The sequence below is a fragment of the Manacus vitellinus genome, unplaced genomic scaffold (genome assembly GCF_001715985.3).
Source record: "Manacus vitellinus isolate BGI_N305 unplaced genomic scaffold, ASM171598v3 scaffold_7_pilon, whole genome shotgun sequence".
Taxonomy (NCBI): domain Eukaryota; kingdom Metazoa; phylum Chordata; class Aves; order Passeriformes; family Pipridae; genus Manacus; species Manacus vitellinus.
In genome coordinates, this window is record NW_021940813.1 from 2981684 (window position 1) to 3000045 (window position 18362).

Consider the following 18362-nt stretch of genomic DNA (forward strand, 5'->3'; position numbering starts at 1 on the left):
TTCTGTGTTTGATACATAAACCAGTGAAATCCACAGTTAAAAAATGTGGACAGAATGAATTTTTTATTTATTTTCAACTATTTAGTCTGTAGGTTGTTCAGAAGCTTTCATGTTGTACTAACTAAACAAGCCACAACTGATGGTGTATAGATTCTTTTGTGTGAAGATCTAATGCCATCAGGTTTAACAGATAACAGTTATGTCATTTGATTATAATTTGAATTTTATTTCTCTAATGGTGGAAGGTCATAGTGCAGGAGAGCTGATGCCAAAAATGTGTCTGTCATACTGTTTGATGAATGATGAAAATCAGTGGGATCTGAGCCTTTGAAACAATTTTCTAATCTTGCACCTAATCTGCCCAAGAGAAGGGAATGTGGCCTGTCAAGAGGTCTGAGTAGGACACAGGGTGGTGTTCTTGTGCTCCTGGGCAAGCTGCTGGCTCTCTCTCTCTGCAGATGTGGGAAAGGAGGTTGTTTTTGTGTTTTAAAATGTCTGTCACCAGTGTTTGTGGAAGTATGTTGAGATTCCCAAAGGCACGTGCTAAAGGAGTGCAGATTATTAACCAGTGTGTTCTGTCGTGTGGGGAGCTCAGCCACCTTACTGGATTTCAGACATTTCAAGTAAAGGTCTGATAGATGTTTGTTGAAACATAGGGAACAGCTAAGTTGTCTTTTTTTCAATGCTTCAGTTTGTCTGATAAATCAAGAGTAAAGGTAATTGAATTTATTAAATATAACCAATATGAAAAATGAGGTATAAATTAACACTGATTTGACCCAAATGTGTTGGAGGGGGCAGGATGGAAACCTGTTTTAAGGAATGCCTTTCTGCACATACTTAGCACAGCAAGCATCCTGGTAGATAATGCATTACCCAGTAGATGTGTCTTGCATGTTCCCTCAGAATTGGTCTTGTTGATTAAAGACCATAAATGATACCAAGAAATGCAGAAGTTGTGTAATGGTTTGCCAAGTTTGAGCCGAGACTTCCAGACAATAAAGGCCACTGTATAAACCACTGAGCACCTCCCCTGTGAAGGTGGGATTTTTGGCATTATTGCTATTGCAAGAGTCCATGAAGAGCAGTTGCTGTGCTCTCTGAGATTTCCCCACTCACTGAATTGCAGAACCAGGTAAGTTTTGAAATGTCAATATTGCACAGCTGTAAATGGCTCCTGAAAAATGTCATTTCTCTCTGATCGTCTTCAATGCCATTCATTTGAAAGCTTTCAGGATCTGCTTAAAAAGAACTCTTTCCACTTACCTCAGTGGTAAAGCCATTGCTGTCATGATGCACTTTATTTTTCAGTAATTCATACAATAGCAGTCTCAAAATTTGCTTCAGTACTTGGGTAGCTCATTGTGTTATCAAAAATGCTTTGTTGGAGAGATTTTTTCCAAGCAGCCTGCTACTAGTTTTATATTTGATTTATTTCTTTACTTTAGAGTTCCATCTCTGCTTAGATGTTGTGATAATAAAAATGCCAAGCAAAGAATTTTAAATTTATGTGATTTAATGTGGATTTCTGTTCTTACATTTCAGAGAAATAAATCTACCTCCTGAAATGTAAACATTATATAATCTATATAATCTATACAAGTTTACTTGATGTATTTTGCAAAAGTGTTGGAGATTTTGCTGCTTTATATTTATTTTTTTTAATAGGTGTTGTGTTTTCATGCCTATTTTGAAGAAGAAGTGCCTGACAAAAATCAAGAGCTTTACAGAATCAGACACTGTAAAATATACTTCTACCCTGAAGATGATACAATTCAAGTGACTGAACCCCATGTGCTAAATAGTGGCATAGATCAAGGTATCTATTTTTAATAGCAGTCTTTTTTTTTTTCCCTTTATATTTTTCTTCAGTACAGTCTTGGGCCATTCCAAAGGATACATAATGTGAGTTCTCATAGCTGAAATGGGATGTAAGTGCACAGCTATAATTGTCTTTTCTTGTTACAGATCATGATGTGAGGATTTTTATTGTCTTAGTTTCTCATCAGGCAGGCTTTGTAAGGCTGAATCCCCTCCCATACTCAAACATACAATTTTTTCTCTAATACAGTTGTTTGAAATCATAGGATGGTAGGTCTTTGTCAGTGTTGTGTCACTTCTGCGGAAGCAATTTGTGTTCTAGGTCTCCATTCCCGAGCCTGGCTCCTCCCATCTTGGCACTGACAGTGAGTTCTGTAGCAGCAGCTCTGTAATTGTTCATTAGCTACAACAGTGTCTCTGCCATTGTTGAAGAAGAGCATCTTTTGTGCCTCTGACTCTCGGTTCTTTTGTGATTAAAGTGTCCTTGGCACAGTAATTTTTCCTGGATGCCTCTAAGCTAAGAAGCTGCCTTGCCTCAGTGTGTCACATCACTGCACTTGGACCAGCCTGAGGGCTTTTGGAGGAGGGTTTTTCCTGAGCTGATTTACTGGGTTATTAATGGACTTGGTTTATGTAAAAAAAATGTGACCTAGCAGTCAACATCCTGTTGCAGAAGGGGAACACAGCTGCTGCTTCTTGGTGTTTATGGGTCACTGCCAAAATGAAAAGTTTTCAAGGGATATTATCCAAAGAAGCAGGATGTCTTGGGATGACTGCGCCTCCCAGTCCCCAAAGATGTTTTGTACATTCTGGTGGATCTTAGCACAGCAATTTTCAAAAATAAGTTAACCATTTCACTACCCCATTCTTTTCCCAGATCAGCAGATGCTACCAATTTATCTATCTGCAGAGCAAGATCAGTCTCGTCACCAGTGACAGGACCCGAGAGAATGGCCTGAAGCTGAGTCAGGGGAGGTTTAGGTTGGATATCAGGAAAAGGTTCTTCACTCAGAGGGTAGTTGAGCACTGGAACAGGCTCCCCAGGGAAGTGGTCACAGCACCAAACCTGACAGAGTTCAAGAAGCTTTTGGACAACACTCTGAGGCACATGGTGTGATTCTTGGGGTGTGCTGTGCAGGGCCAGGATTTGGACTCGATGATCCTGATGGGTCCCCTCCAACTCAGCATATTCCGTGATTCTGTGATATTTAAAGGTGTTATGTGCATCCTCACTGTTAGACCTGGGATAAAATTGCCTGTGAATCTCTTCTTAAGCAAATGCTTCAGGCCCTGCTTTCCCTGTGTTGAGTAGTTCTTGCCAGAATTCTTGTAGGCTTGTCAGCAGGGACTGATTTTGAATTCAGAGGAACCTTGTCCTACTCCTTCCTGGGCAAGTACTTTTCCAAGATGTGAGGAAAAGCATGTTGGAGCTCTTTCCTTGGGAAGTTACAGTTACTTATCCCTTCCCTGCACCTGAATGCATGAGGTGGGAGACATCACTGGGTTTAGGTTTTCCTTGACTTGTGCATCACAGGAGTGGGAGTGGCTGTTTCTGGATTCTGTGGTTTGGAATGAATGTCCGTTGACAAAGGAAGCAGAGTTAACCTGAGAGGCAGAGGTGACAGCTTAGAGAGGGAAGGTGGAAGCCAGATTCATTAGAGCAGGATAAAGCAAATCCAAAGGTGATTCCTTTGAATGAGTAAATTTTCATTGTCTTTGTGGTGTGGGTTGTGCAGGCTGCCTCTTCAGCCCTGATGTTCCTGGAAGTCTAGTCCTGTTCCTGTGGTGACAGGGAGGCTACAATTTCTCCCTCTTTCCTTGGTTGTATCTTGTGTTAGTTGTTGTTGGAGTCACCTTTAGTACTGGATCTAAAATTAACTGAATGGTGTTAGAGAGGAACAAGAATTCTCTCAGTCTTCCGTGCAAGGATGTTTTGAAGGCCTCTACAACTTTGTCAGAGTACTTTATGTGGGATAAATATACATACACAACATATTTAACTGATGGATTAGAAAGAAATGCTCCAGGATCTCCAAAGTACACTTAAATATATTTATTGCTGGTACCTGGGCTGGTAAGGAAGCTCTGTGTATTGACTGTGTTTAGAAAGGAAAAGGTACTGTAGATTGAAAGGCCCAAAGACTGTTTGGGGTGTGTTTAGGATTCACAGGTGATTAATAGATCTGGGGCCTATACTTTATCATAATCATCTACATAAATATTCTTATTATCCTAAAGATTAATATGATGTAGAGTGAAAAAGGTGGTGGTGATGCTTATCAGAGGATTCTCCACTCACATGCACTTGGGCATTGACTTCATGCTCCATAACTGAAGACTAATGACAAAGTTGTTATATTAAAGGCACTAAATATTTGTTGTTGAATATATGCAAAAGCAGTGTTTCTTTAAAAAAAAAATTCCCAAATCACTAACTGTTAATCTTATTGCATTTTTGATCAAAAATTTTCCTATTTCCTTTTTTATTATTATTATCTATGTCTCTATTTCTCTATTTCTCTCTCTCTCTCTCTCTTTCTCTCTCTCTCTTAGATTATTCAAATTTCTTATCCTGACTGGGACTCTGTAAGCCCAAGAACAAGAAATGTAACTGCCTGCATTGTGAAGCTGGTAAACTGAAGCACAAAGGAATGAAAATCTTACCCATGATCATGAAGAAAAGGTTGTAACAGGATAAGGAACTGAACTGAGCTGAAGTTCAAGATCTTAACCATAATGCACATCTGCTGAAATACAACTTTGGAGTTAATTAAAATTGCAGGGATTTGTAGAGAGTTCATCTGTAGGAGAACTTGGGTTATTGAAAGGCAAACAGCACTGAACAAAAGAGCACAGGTGTGGGGATGTAGGTGAAAAAAGAAGTGTGGGAACATCAGGAGCAGGATAGGCTCAGTCTACATGAACAGTTGGAGAGTTGCTGTGGAAGGAAAGAGGTTGTGTAAAGGAGGAACAGCAGAAAACAGTGATGGATAAAGTGCCATTGAACTGATGAAGGCAGAAGGTGGTGGTGACCTTAACTTGGATGTTTGCCCTGGCAGGAAAGATGTTAAAGGCAGCTGAAATGGCTGTTCTCAGGAGCCTTTTTGGAGAGCAGATAGGGAGGGGTGGGGTAGATCAAAGGTAGATCTTAGCTTGGCTGGTTAATGCCTTGAGGCCAGGGGATTACCAGTGCTTGTGCCTTAACCCACAAATGAGAGTTTGATGGTCTGAGTGGGTGTCCCTGGGCATGGTGGAGGTGGAGAAATGCAGTAATTTCCCACTGTACTCTTGTTCTAGTTGTGGCTGTGCAGAAAGAAACTTGGAGAGGCTTACACACTGCAGGAAGATCTGGTGAAGGAATAGCTGTCAAAAAAAGTTAGAAGAATTTCTAAATTCAATTATGAATTCACAAAACTAAACCAAATTTGCTTCAGAGAAAGAAAGTGCCCAAAGACGTGCTTTTACCATTGATCAAAATCTCAGTGTGACAAAATAAATGATCTGTGAGAATTGTGTTTCAGTGTCTTTAAAAACTGCTTTGTGAAATTGGCTGCTGTACTTGGACATGAATTTGGACATATAAAGTTGCTACTAAATAACTGAAATTTAAACTTAGTTTAATTTTGGAAACTGGAAAATTTTAGAAACATTAGGAGAAATCTATACAAACAGAGAAAGGAATGCAGAGGCTGACTTGAACTTGAGAAACCAGAATCAAAGGAAAAAACACCAGGGCAAACACAGTGCACAAAACCCAAGTAAAGATAAGGGAGTACAGAATGAAGAGAAGGACAGTAAACTCAACCACATAACAAACTCCAAATGCTTCTTCCACAGCTGGGATGATAATTATTCTTTCAATATAAAGAGAAATTCTCCCATAGAGAGCCAGGCTGGATATGGCAGTGCAAGTGTTTTGTACATCTCATTCCCGGTTAACAGGACTGTGGCTGGCTGATACTGTCTTATCAAAAGGTCATTTATGCTCCCATGGGGTTGACTGTAGCTTCCAGTGCACTCCAGACCCTGCGAGCCAGAGCAGAGAGGAGCAGCTGGCTGGTTTCCCCAAGGTCAGCCAGCTGAGGAGGAGAGTGGAGCTGCCTGCTGGCCGGGTTCCCAAGGCCGGCTGGATGGAGAGGAAAAGTGCAAGCAGGAAAAAAAAGTTACAGTCAGCTCCTCCAAATATATAACCAATTATCTTAGAGTTTAAGCCTCCCCCCAGGCCTTGAAATAATTGTGATTTTGCCATACTTGATGGTGGCCAAATCATGACCTTGCTGTGTTCTGAGACAGATGAATAAGGGAATGTAAGAAGTGTCCTTGTTTATTGGGGTGAACTCTTTGTGTTGCAGGGATAGTAGTGGTGGCTTCTCCTCCTTTCTGTACAAACTCCAGATGTTAGTCATTCTACTCCTCCCTCTAATGCACTCTTGAGTTGTGCAGAGAGAGAGAGGAAGCTCTGGATACCACTTAATTTCTTCTGCAGGACAGGAGAACAGCAGAGACCAAATAATTTGCTGCCCAGCTTCATTGTCAGAAGGCCTTCACTACTAGGGAGGTCTCCTTAAGCAGCTGCTGTGGTTGCCAAATAATCAGAAGCCCCAAGAGACAAGAAGATATACTACAAATTATGGTGTGGGAGCTCAATGCCATCAGCAACTCCCTTTCCAAGAGCACAGTAAAGGAAAACATTATTAAATTTCGAATTCAACAATATAAAATGTATCCTGTATGTGCGTATGTCACGCACAGTGATACCTTATGAAAGCAAAGGATTGCTACAGATATTATCTTTGCAAGACATTTTCCATTTGGAAAGAAATTCTTATCCCTCAGAATAAAATGGGCTTGTGTATTTTACCCCGAAAAGTGATATGAAAAACTAGCTGAAGGCTTATTCACCAAATCTGAGGTGAGTAAACCCTCAGAAAACCCCTCGTATTCGAAAATTGTCAACTGTTACATTTTCACTAAAGTTATCATTCAAAAGGATTTGCATGTTCTGACTTAGCACATTATCTGTTGATTTTTGTAGGAGTGAGGCAAGGATTGGCCAAAATTAGGTAAAATATTCTAAAGTTTGTAGTTTTGTTAATGTTAATGCAATGCACTTTTGCATCATGTCAAAATGTGCTAATTACCACCTTTTCTAACATATTTTAGTGAGGGTGCATCTTAAATAGGTGTATAGTATGTTCAAGCAGATGGAGGACAAAATTTGTTCTACAGTCAAAGGTCAGTAACCAGGATGTCGGATTTGGTACATGTGAAACATCAGGATGCTGAATGGGTCCTAAATAATTATTTTAATGGGAACAAAAACTAAATCTGCTTTGTTGCTTTATTCCCCTGAAAAATTAAGGGCTTGTTTTCATTGTAGGAATTAAAATTTAGCAAACAACTCTGATAATGGTAGTAGTGAAAGGTATTTCATAGAAATTAGTCTACAGGGAAATAAAGTGAACAATAAAAAATTTCCGTGGACTAACTTAAGAATAATGCCCTTCAAACACCAAACAAGGCACACAGTGATACCTTTCTCCCTCCTGCTCTGCCTTTATCCCTTCTCTCCCCAAGCCCCCCTTCACTCTCACCTACCTCCAAAACAAAACAACAGTGCTGGAAAAGCATCAAAGAGGACTCAGTGGGAAACCAGATACACGTCTAAAGGGCACTGGAAAGAGATCCAGCTCTGTAGTGAGTGATAATGAGATGGACCTTTCAGCTAATTGTGTCTAATAATCTATTATTGTAGTAGCAGGTTGGTATTGGAACTATTTTTAGCTTTGTAATTTTTCATGTTTACTGTATTTAAGTCGCAGCACCTTTTAGAATTCTTGTAATTTCAAAGTTGTTGGGAATCTATGTGGCAAGTAATTATTTTAATATTATAGGGTGGTGGTTCCTGTCTGGTCTTAGCCAGTGGGTGGACACATTGTAAAGGTGATGTTAAGAGAGGTGTCTGGGTTGAGAAGCACAACAAAGAGCCTGAGGTTGAACACTGGGCCACCTTTTTATTCTCTGTAAGGTATTTTCACCGAAGTATGTTGAGGTATTGATATGGTAAAACTTCGACTGTTGTCCTTTTTGTTCTGTTGTAGTGTTAAAAATAAGAATTTAGTCCCAGCTGTGCCAAGCTGCTGTTCTTTGTGAACCTGGAATAAATCATAGCTGGTCATACCTGCAGTTGCATACCTGTCTTTAATGTATGTCTTCCAAATTAGTTTAACCTACTAAGGCTGGAGCTTCTAAGCTGATTCTAAAGTACTCGTAAGTTATTTGTAAAATACTTGTACTATCACAAAATTCTTGAAGTTGAAAGGGATATCCTAAGATTGTTTAGTCCAGCCCCCTGCTCCAAGCAGAATCAGCTAGAGCCAGATGCCCAGGGCCATGTCCTGTTGGGTTTCAAGAATGGAGACTTTGCAACCTTTTTTGGCAGCCTGTTCTGGTATTTGATCATCCTCACTGTAAAAAGGTGGGTTTGTGGGTTCAGATGGAATTCTGTGTCTTTTAATTGGCTCTCATCCTGTCAATGGGCACCATGGAGAAGAGCCTGGCTCCATCTTCTGCCTTCCCTCCCACCAGGTATTTAAAAATATTGATAAGTGTTCCCCCCCTTGAGTCATCTCTGTTCCACACTGAACAGACCCAGTTCTTTCAACCTTTGCTCACATGAGAGATGTTCCAGTCTCTTACTCATCAACAGTGAATACTTTTGAAGCATCACCCAATTCCTCAATGTATTTGAGAGTTTTCAGCTGATAAATAGCCAGTAGCAGTTTCCTTCTCTTTTAATGTGTTAAATGTAACAAAATTCAATGCTCTCAGAATAACAGTCCTTTCATTTACAGACTATGAATAAGAAAATTCAAGTGTGTACTTTAAGTGAAATTAAAATATCCCTCTTTTCTCTCCTCTCCCCTTCCCCGCCTTTCCTTTTCTGTTGCGTCGTGTTCCTGTTAGAATGTGGGTTGTGAGTTCCTGGCTTTGTATTTTTGAGATGGATTCTTTGCTGCAGACCAGTAATCAGCCCAGCTTAGCCCTGTTGTCTCCACTTCCCATGTGCTCCTTGGGGAAGCTCAGTTGAATGTTCTCCATGCTTGATAGGTCACACTTTTTCCTTGCTAGGGCAGTTTTTTCTCTAACCTTAGCTCTGTGTGGCTCTCCTCATCCTGCAGAGTGTACAGACAAATCTTGTCCCTCCCAGACACCCTCACCACGTTTTATGCACAACTTTTTATGTGTTCTTTTTTTAAAGAAAAATTAACGAGACTAACTGGAGACTGCTCTTGCTTTTCCGAAAAAGTGAAGAAGACATTTCTTTTCATAATGAAGAAAAATACTTTTAAAATTACCAACCTGTTAAGTTTGCATCAACAAATGGAAATTTACTTCAGTGGTTTCCTACTTGTCTCAGAAGGTGGCAATTTTCTGTATTAACTTCAGTCAAATACTGGAACTTGAGGTTCCAGAAGACAATCAGTGTATCATTGTTAAAAAAAGGATCCTCTTACCTAATAATTCTTTTACTAAATGAAGGATAATTTTGTTTGTCCCTCATGGCTTTATCTGTTTAGGTCCTATCAACATAGAAAATTAGCAAGTCTGGGGAGGGATCCTTAGAGCAAATAATATTTACTGTATGAATTTATCCTAATTGTTTCACAGGAACTATTCTTCGACGGCATCGAATTCCACTTCCACCTCCTCATGAAGATCAGTTCTATACTATACTTCATTTCAATATCAACATAGAAGTAAACTTTTATTCCAGAATATTTAAGATTGTAGATTGTGACCTGTATACAAAAAATTTCCTGAAGAAGATGGGAGTGAGAGTAAATCCTCCTGGAACTCGTCCACATGATCCATACATCACCCAGCGACGACAGGTCAGATGAGGCAGTAGCAGTGAAAACTTGATATTATTAATATGCATTATATAAATTCTTTCTTTAAAAACATATAGGAAGTAGTTATTTCAAAATAATAAATCCCAAGACAAAACTTACTTTTAAAAATTCTGGTATATGGCTCATTGTACTGTATAATTAAATATAACCAGTTTTCTCCTGATGTGTTCACACACCTTTTAAAACAGAACAAAATTAATAGGGAAAAATAAAATAAACCTTTCAGTATTGAAAGGAAAAGAAGAAAAAAAGTGTACCTATTCCATGTTCTACTTACGGATTTGCTTGAGTTAATTTAATGATAATAAACACTTTTAAAGTGTTTAAAGGAAGACATAATTGGAATTGTGGTTCAAGCACCCCCATGGCTTCCTGCAGACTCCTTTGTTCTATTCATATGTCATCTTTCATCTCTACCCCACACGTTTTTAACAGCTCTTTGCATGTTTAGAGCAAATTCTTCTGCCATACAGAACCCAGAGCCCTGCAGTTTTAAGACTTGTGAGATTTTACTTGAAGTAAAAAAGTTCCCTCTTTTATAAGTATGTGGGAACACATACACACACATACACACCTGCTCCAAAAATCGCACTCACAGCTCCTACATGCTGTGTGGATTCCCCCTTGCAGGATTTGGGGTCCCTTTTTTTCCCTGTGAATAGTAGTGGGAGTGATGTTTTCTGCAGGTAATAGTGACAGTTTCTTTCAGTTCTGTTTTTGTTGATTAATATGAGTGCAGATGGCACTTGACCCGACTCTGTTAGGACAGTTGGCCCATGATATGCAGCCTGTTGTGACAGATCCAGCCTGACCCTCTGAAAACAGCAAATACTCCTGTGTCTGTTGCATTCAGCTTAATGCTCATATTGAGGAAACTGCTGCAGGTATCAGCAGCAAAAATATGAGGTAACTATGGCTGAGATGTGTAGGACAATTTCCATGTCTCTGAGGCTTTCTCAGGCCAACATGTTGGTTTATCTTTATTCATGCTACCAGCCTTTTTGCAGCATTTATAATACATCTCCTGGTTGTGGTGACTCAAACTGGCCATGGGTTACTTTTCTCTTACTCAGGCATTGTAGGTAACAGCTGCGAATATTGACATGTGCTGAGTTGTCTTGGTATTGTCAGACTGTGTCAACATTATATATGGTACTGCATAACTTGCTTAGATTTAATTTTCTTTAAGCAACAAGCAAACCAGTCAAGTATTGTGGATATTTGTGCCTAAAAAGAATGGAGAGGGGAATAAGATTTGAGAAATAAGAGCATCAGAAGACAAAAAGTTACTAAAATCTATGTCTTCATGTTCTCAGTTGTTGAGGAATTACAGAAAAGTTATCTAGCGAATTCTGGCTGCCTTATGCTCTCACTTTCCTGTGCCTAATCTGTGGAAGGTAATTTTTTTATTATTACCCTGGACTGCTTTGAGTAAAATTGGGTTGGTTTGCACCAAACTCCTGACAGGTGGCCAGAAAACAAATGTACCAAGGAAAGTAAGGAATGCGATGGGGTAGAAAATGACACCAATGAAAAGTGTAGCAAACCACTTAGATTCATATTGCACAGAATCACAGAATCATTTAGGTTGGAAAAGACCTCTAAGATCAGCTAGTCCAACCTTTGAACAATCATCACCTTGTCAACTAGACCAGAGCACTAAGTACCACCTCCAGTAGTTTCTTGAACATCTCCAGGGATGGCGACTCCACTGCCTCCCTGGGCAGCCCCTTCCAATGCCTGACAACCCCTTCTGTGAAGAAATTCCTTCCATATTTTTGGAGATGGTATCCCATAGATGATGATGTTATCTGGCTCTGTGGCCATGTTTGGTTGCTCATTGCATCTTCAAGGTTCAGGAAGGAGCAAAACAGAACAATAAAAAGGTAAATAACTGAGCTGTAGCATATATGGCTGAAATGGAAAGAGTGCTGCAGATCACCAGGGATATTGGGAGGCAAAACTTGGTTCTGCTCTCCTTATTTTAAGATTTGATGCTCTGAAAGAATGGACTTTCTCCCTCTCAGATTTTTAAGGCCAGAAGATGTATTACTGGATAAATAGAAATTTAGACAATGACATAAATTGCCACAGTCAACAGTTCTTTCTGTGATTCTATGATTCAATGGTTCAAGCAGTTCAGCTTACAGTGTCCCATCAGTGTCTGTCACTATTCTTCTTTGGAAGCAATTTTGTAGAATTTTTTTTTAGATTAGAAGGGTTGTATTGCCCCTTTTAATGCCTTTTGGACAGGATGGATTTTGACTTAGGAAAAACACCATGTTCAGGTCATCATTTATATGTGTGAACCAACAGTATATAAATGCAGTCCTTGGATTGGTTCATCATCCTGGAATCCAGTTTTTAATGCAGTGATGCTGGTTTTGCAGCAACCACGACTGTAGGTAGCACCTTGTCATAGGTCACATCAGCTGGAATGTAACTTTTTTTGGGGACTTGCTGTTCCCTTTCAGACCAATGGATGTGTACTGAGAGGAGAACATATGCACCCAGTACCTGCCAGCTATAGAACAGGAATCAAAAGTTAATAAACCATGTTTTAAAGTTGAAAGACAAAAAAATACCAAAGGGAAAAGAAAGAATCAATTCTTTATGCCACATTATCTGTGAGAAATAATTTTTAAGGAAGTAAATCAGGAAGGGTGATGCTATTTGGAGTTGTAGTCATCTGATTACCATGGGCAATTTGTTGAAAATCTGAGATGTACTATAAATAATTTGACAGTTCTCTGATCTGAAGGACCTTATTGCAAGAAAAACAAGGATTAAAACCAATCCAGAATTGTTTTCATATATTTTCATAGGGCACAGTGACCCTGAAAATACTTCTTTGATAATGGCATAAACAGTGTTTCATGTACTGTAATTGTGTGGTGTCATTTGAGAACCCTAAACCCCTGTTTTAAGGTCGGGCAGTACCATGCAGTTGTGATCCTGTTTTGAAGAGCAAATAATTAAAAATATGTTTCTCTTAATTTCTCCTTTCTCAGAGGATTCTGGAGAGTACGAATCCAGTGCGCCCTTACGAGCGCTTTGACACTTTGAAACAATTTCTGGAGTATGATGGACAAGTTTTAGGTTTTACCTGTGCCTGGAATGACCCAGAATGTCTGCAAGATGGCCCACGAGAACTTGTTCTTCGTTATTATTTGGCTGATGATACAATTGATATAAGAGAAGTTTTACCAGTGAACTCAGGCCGGGATGTAGTTCCATATTTCCTCAAAAGAGATAAGCTTCCAAAGGTGAGGAATGAAAATTTCAACGTCATTCAAGTTCTTCCACTAGTTAAGAAATATTGAACGCCTTGTTTTGAAAATCCTGTACTAGAATTGCAATGATATATAGAAAGTGTTTGCAGAGTATTAATCTTAATTCCATGATTGAGGTTTTGCACGTGTATTCATGTAGTAACTTTGTAAGTGATGGAAAAATGGCTCAAGGCTTGTCATGTTTAAACTAAGACAGAGATGACCTATGATTTTCTTTCTTCTATATTAGTGTATTGAGGTAAATCTATTAATAAAGCTCTGCAGTAATGGAAGTCCAGAAAAATAATTAATATTGATAAACTCGTGTGAAACTAAGGGGAATTCAAATTTGATCCATGACTTATATTTGCAACCTTTGGAAAAGTCAGTTTTAGTATTCCATAGGAATGCTACTTTGTAGGAAATGTAATGCGATTTCTTAAAATTGAATTTCTAGATTTGGGACCTTAAGCAAAGCTAGTTAAAATCAATGGGAATCCATCAATAAGCTTTGTCGGGCATTAAGCAGGTGCTTATATGAGAAATCTTCAAATTTCTCAGAGAAATCTTCAAAGGGTTTGAGTCTTCTCTAACGTGTTATGATTATAAAATTAATGAGCTGGATACGCTTCTGTGTCACTTCAGACAGATCCTGATGACAGAATAACATCAGCCAACAGATGGAGTAAAATACTGGGAATCTTTTCCTCCTTTCCTTCTAGCACTGATAATCTATTTGTGATGCCAGAGATGTACATGAGATTTTACAGTAAAAACCTATCAGCAAAATATTACACTTTTCTCACCCTTGTGCATCCTGTATTCTGATAAGCTGATTTACCAGTGGCTCTATGTTATCAGACCCCTTCTACCATTGAAATGCATGTTGCAATTTTAAAGGCTGGCTTCTTCCTCTGGAAACTTTGAGAAGGGCAGCAGAGGACATCAGTCAAAAGTTGGGGTGTCAGGGAAGGTGGTAAGACAAAATAACTCATTTTGATTCCCCTGAACCAGCAGTTCATTCATAATTAAAAAATTGTAACATATTAAGTTTGATATTACTAGGATAAATTACTATTGTGATTTTGAAACTCACAACAGAAACAAATAGACTAACAATTTTGCCAACAGAATCAAGCTGACTTGAAGATTCTATGTGTGTGCAGTGGTTCAGACCAACCCTGAATGGTTCTTTGCATGTTTTTATAATTATTACCAATCAAAAAAATAGCCTTTAGAGCAGATGTTGACAGTGATGTGGTGCCTCAGGTGTGTTGAGCTTTGCTTTCTGTTTGCTTTCAAGAAAAAATAAGGAGACTTTACCCTTTGATGCACAGTAAGATTCTGGATGCTGCTTCTGGAATATGTACTGGCTTTTGACATACACACTGGCTTTTAGGTTTGGTGGTGTAATCTTACCTTAGAATTTACTAAAAATTCTCCCAGGAAAATACTACAATAACAGCCAGTCTGTAACAAACCTACTAATTCTAAGGTACCAGAATTCTCTTTCTTCACTCTTAACTGTATTTCTGAAGAGTTGGTCCCTTCTCTTGCAGGATGCTCCCACTGAGATGTTACAGCCAGGCACAATCACCAATTACACTCTTCTCAATGTGTTGGGAAAGTCAGAAAGAAACAAAGGCTACTACATTCGGGACACTCTGCAGGTCAGATATCATTGAGTGCCTCCAGCTGTTGAATATCTTCGTAGTAGTTTTTGTAATTTCTGTGATTGTTATCCTCTGCAGCAGAGGGTTATTTATAGAATTGTGCTGCCACTGGAGAATAGCTGAAATGAAACCTCCTCAGGTTTACTGTGTGTAAATCACCCGTTTGTAAAAATGAAGTAGCTTAACATGGGGTGAAATATACTTGCAAATGGACTTTGCAGGTTATGTGTTAAATCACACTCACTAAATGACCTGGGTTTTAAGGAAGGTTGTGGGATTCTGGGATTTATGGAGCTGCTGTATGAATGTTCCCTCTTTTATTAGACAGGAGCGGTGCGTCAGGAATTTTACAAAGACTGCGACTTGAAAATAGGGGCAGTAATTAATGTTTGGGGAAGGAAGATGGTAATCTGTGATTGTGATGAGTTCACTAAAGAATATTACAGGAAAAAGTACGGAACTGGTAAGCAGTGATAATTATCCTTTCCTTATGAGCATTTTTATACTCCTGAGTTTGACAGAGCTGTCTTCAAATTTTATTACTGACAAAACATGCTCATTAAAACCTTTTGCAGTAACAATCTGTTGTAGGCCATTTGCAGCAAAGCAGTAATTTTGCAGGTGATCCAGAAGAGCTTTCTTATATGTTACTCCATTGAAAAGTAACACATAATGCACATGTTCTTTTCCTAACTACCTCTGTCTTAAAAGGGCAACGACAAAATAGTCATATGGATAGACTGCCATTTCTTCTTCTCTCCTTCCCCCTCCCATTCCCATAGCTGTATTTGCAGTCAGAAAATAATAAAGAGCATGTAGTGAGCGGGTAAGTAGAATGAGCTCAATTATTCCCCGTCTTACTGTGTTTCATTTTATATGGATGTCAGAATCCTCACATAATAAGATTTTCTGACATGACAGTACTATTCTATCACATTATTGGTTTTTTTTTACAATGCAGTTTTGTGTATTCTGGACCATTAGGGTATGTATCCTATGAAGTTTCAGCACTTAATTCTGGAAGCATTTAGCAACTATGTCCATAATGGAAAAGCATTTTGGAAATGAATAGTGGTTTTCATTTATCTGTTTTTGAATGTCCTCAGTCAGACTTGCTAATGGTTCCATCATGGACATCTTCCTGCAAAAAAGACTTCATTATTTTCTGGCAGTTTATTCATTCAATAAATGTAACTAAGCATCTAACTGTTCGGAGATGATTGGAAGAATTCTATGGCCTTTCTCTGATATTGTGAAACAAAATATCTGAGCAGGCTATTTCTTTTACCTTAACTTGTGATTGGATAGAGTGTGTGGATCAGAGCCTGTCTGCTGTACTGGGAGAATTAAATGATGTAGCACTGCCATTCAAATACTAAATTTTTTAATTGGGAAAACATGTCTCATTAGGATTTTTTAATAATACCTTTGCATGTTTGTACCAAAATAAACCTGTTCTTGCACTAGCCAGTGTGTGAGGAAGCCATGTTCAATAACCACAGTGTTATCTATAAGAATCTATAATAATAGGAGTCTTAACTCCAGAGATGCAAAATAGGGGCTTCTTCCCTGAGAAGCAATATCCTCTATCTTAGCAAAATATCCTGGAACAGTGAATGGGGATTTCTTACTCAGGGCAGGCAATAACTGAAATGCAGCTGACCATCCTGCACCAAATATGCAGTGCAACCAAGTGTTAAACAAATGCAAAGTCCCTTTCCCTCCTCTAATGCTGGCTCAGTAATTACTGGTGATGTCTCTGGATGTTAAAATGGACCAGAAGTAGAATCAGGGAAGGTTTTAGTTTAGAAGCAGGTTTTGAGAGAGAATGAGTGAGTGTTCACCTTTTACTCTTGGTGAGTAATGCATTTTGTTTGTGTCTGGTGGACATGCAAGGTACTCTCAGTGGGCTCAGTCCCACAAAGTGCTCGACATTCCGCCCCAATCCAATTAAACCCTGAAACGTACTTAATTGCAGTTCAAGTCCAGGGAGACCATTTACTTGAGTAAGCAAGCAGATAAATTAGTTCTTACATCAAGGCACAGTACTCAGCACCTCATGGCATCAATCCAGATGTTTTGTTATTGTGTTTTCACATCACTCCCCTTCAATTCATACTCTTCTGCCAAAGCCATTAAAGAGGCTGATGTTTATTTTTGAGTCTGCAGTTTCAGCGTAAGTTGCTTGCCCATGGAATTTGCCCTTTAGGAGAATTAAGAGTAGTTTAGATTTTCTCTTAAAGATCATGATTATGATATCCTATAATATCTCCAGTGTGAACTTCTTACTTCAGTTGTGAAACAGACTTTCAATAAAAACAGGTTTCAACTGTTTGTTATACATGTCCTCTTATGTATGGAGCCCATCATGGTAACAATGCCATCCCTCCATGTTTCTCCCACCTCTTATATTGTTCAAGTCTGATGGCATTTCTCTCATCTGTTCTTGGCTGTAATGCTCAGAGGTGTCTCTCCTCTTCCTCTGAAAGTAGAATTTCTTGCCTGTTTTAATATACTTGTGAAAAGCAGAGTTTTTCCATGGATAAACATAGCTAATGCCCTTCAATAGCAAGCTAATGACATCACTGTAACTTAGAAGTGCTATGAATGCAAGAGAAAATGCATTAATGAGCGATATTACCTGTCCAGACTTGCTAGTGCAGCCTCAGAAGAGGAGAAAAATATTCTATAGCCATGTAGGTGTTGTGGTCACCCTGCTGAAATGGGAAAGAGACTGATGTGCAGTGGGGGGAAGTTGATACTTGTCCTTCTCACTTAATACAGTATCTTAGCACAGAGTTGAGTATAAAGTGTTCTTTCTTAAATAACAGATTACTCCTGAAGGAACAAAACCAGTAAAATCTGGTTTCCTACTGATTTTTCTTTGCTGTGCCGGCACCTCCCAAGCCTTTGTGTTCTGCCTTTCCACGGCACCCTGCAATCCCTCTCCTGTCCCGGCTCTCCTCGCCCTCCCACCCCCTCATTTCTCAGGCTCCTCTCTGACCCGCTGCCTGGGCAGAGCAGTGTGTGGGGTGATGGGCTGGACAGTCCATGTGTGCTGTTGGCCCGGCAGCTGCTGCTGGATAACAGCTGACTCCTTGCTTTCCCCTCAGCGGGGGCATTAAAGCCTGCTGCCAGTTTTCACTAGACTCGTCAGAGGTCAGTGTCTCTGCTGTCCAACCCCTCCACTACATGTGGTGGAGACTGAGCAGCAGCTTCTAAATTTTCTTGTGTGCCTTTGGATGCCTTTTTTCCCTCAGGTAACTGTAATAGTCATGAAGTAGGACTCTGTAAATGGAGATTTACTTTGAATCAGGATAAACACTGTCATGTTTCAGCTGCATGGAGTTCTGTGAGCAGTAAATTTTCTTTAATCCTGCACATAAAAGTTGTGAAGATGGTTTTATTGCCTTCTTATTTTACTTCTTACCTCAGTTGTGAAACAGACTTTCAATAAAAACATGTTTCAACTGTTTATTATACACGTCCTCATATGTATAGAGAACAGCATGGTAGCAATGCCATCAATCCATGTTATCACCACCTCTTATATTGTCCAAGTCTAGTGGGATTTCTCTCTCCTCTTCTTGGCTCAGAGGTGTCTACTCTTCCTCTGAAAGGAGAATTTCTTGCCTGCTTGCTATATACTGATATTCAGTATGGTTATCACTCTAATCCAA

The 18362-nt window shown here is 39.3% G+C and overlaps 1 protein-coding gene across 1 annotated transcript in view; it reads left to right on the forward strand.

Annotated features, from left to right (window-relative positions):
* The window catches only part of EFHC2 (EF-hand domain containing 2), an 87608-nt gene that overhangs the window by 39770 nt on the left and 29476 nt on the right, over positions 1–18362 (forward strand). The window contains exons 4-8 of the mRNA XM_029964741.1: positions 1669–1819; positions 9493–9716; positions 12749–13003; positions 14569–14679; positions 15007–15145. Coding sequence (XP_029820601.1) covers positions 1669–1819; positions 9493–9716; positions 12749–13003; positions 14569–14679; positions 15007–15145 — 880 coding nt within the window. The remainder of the gene's footprint in view (positions 1–1668; positions 1820–9492; positions 9717–12748; positions 13004–14568; positions 14680–15006; positions 15146–18362) is intronic.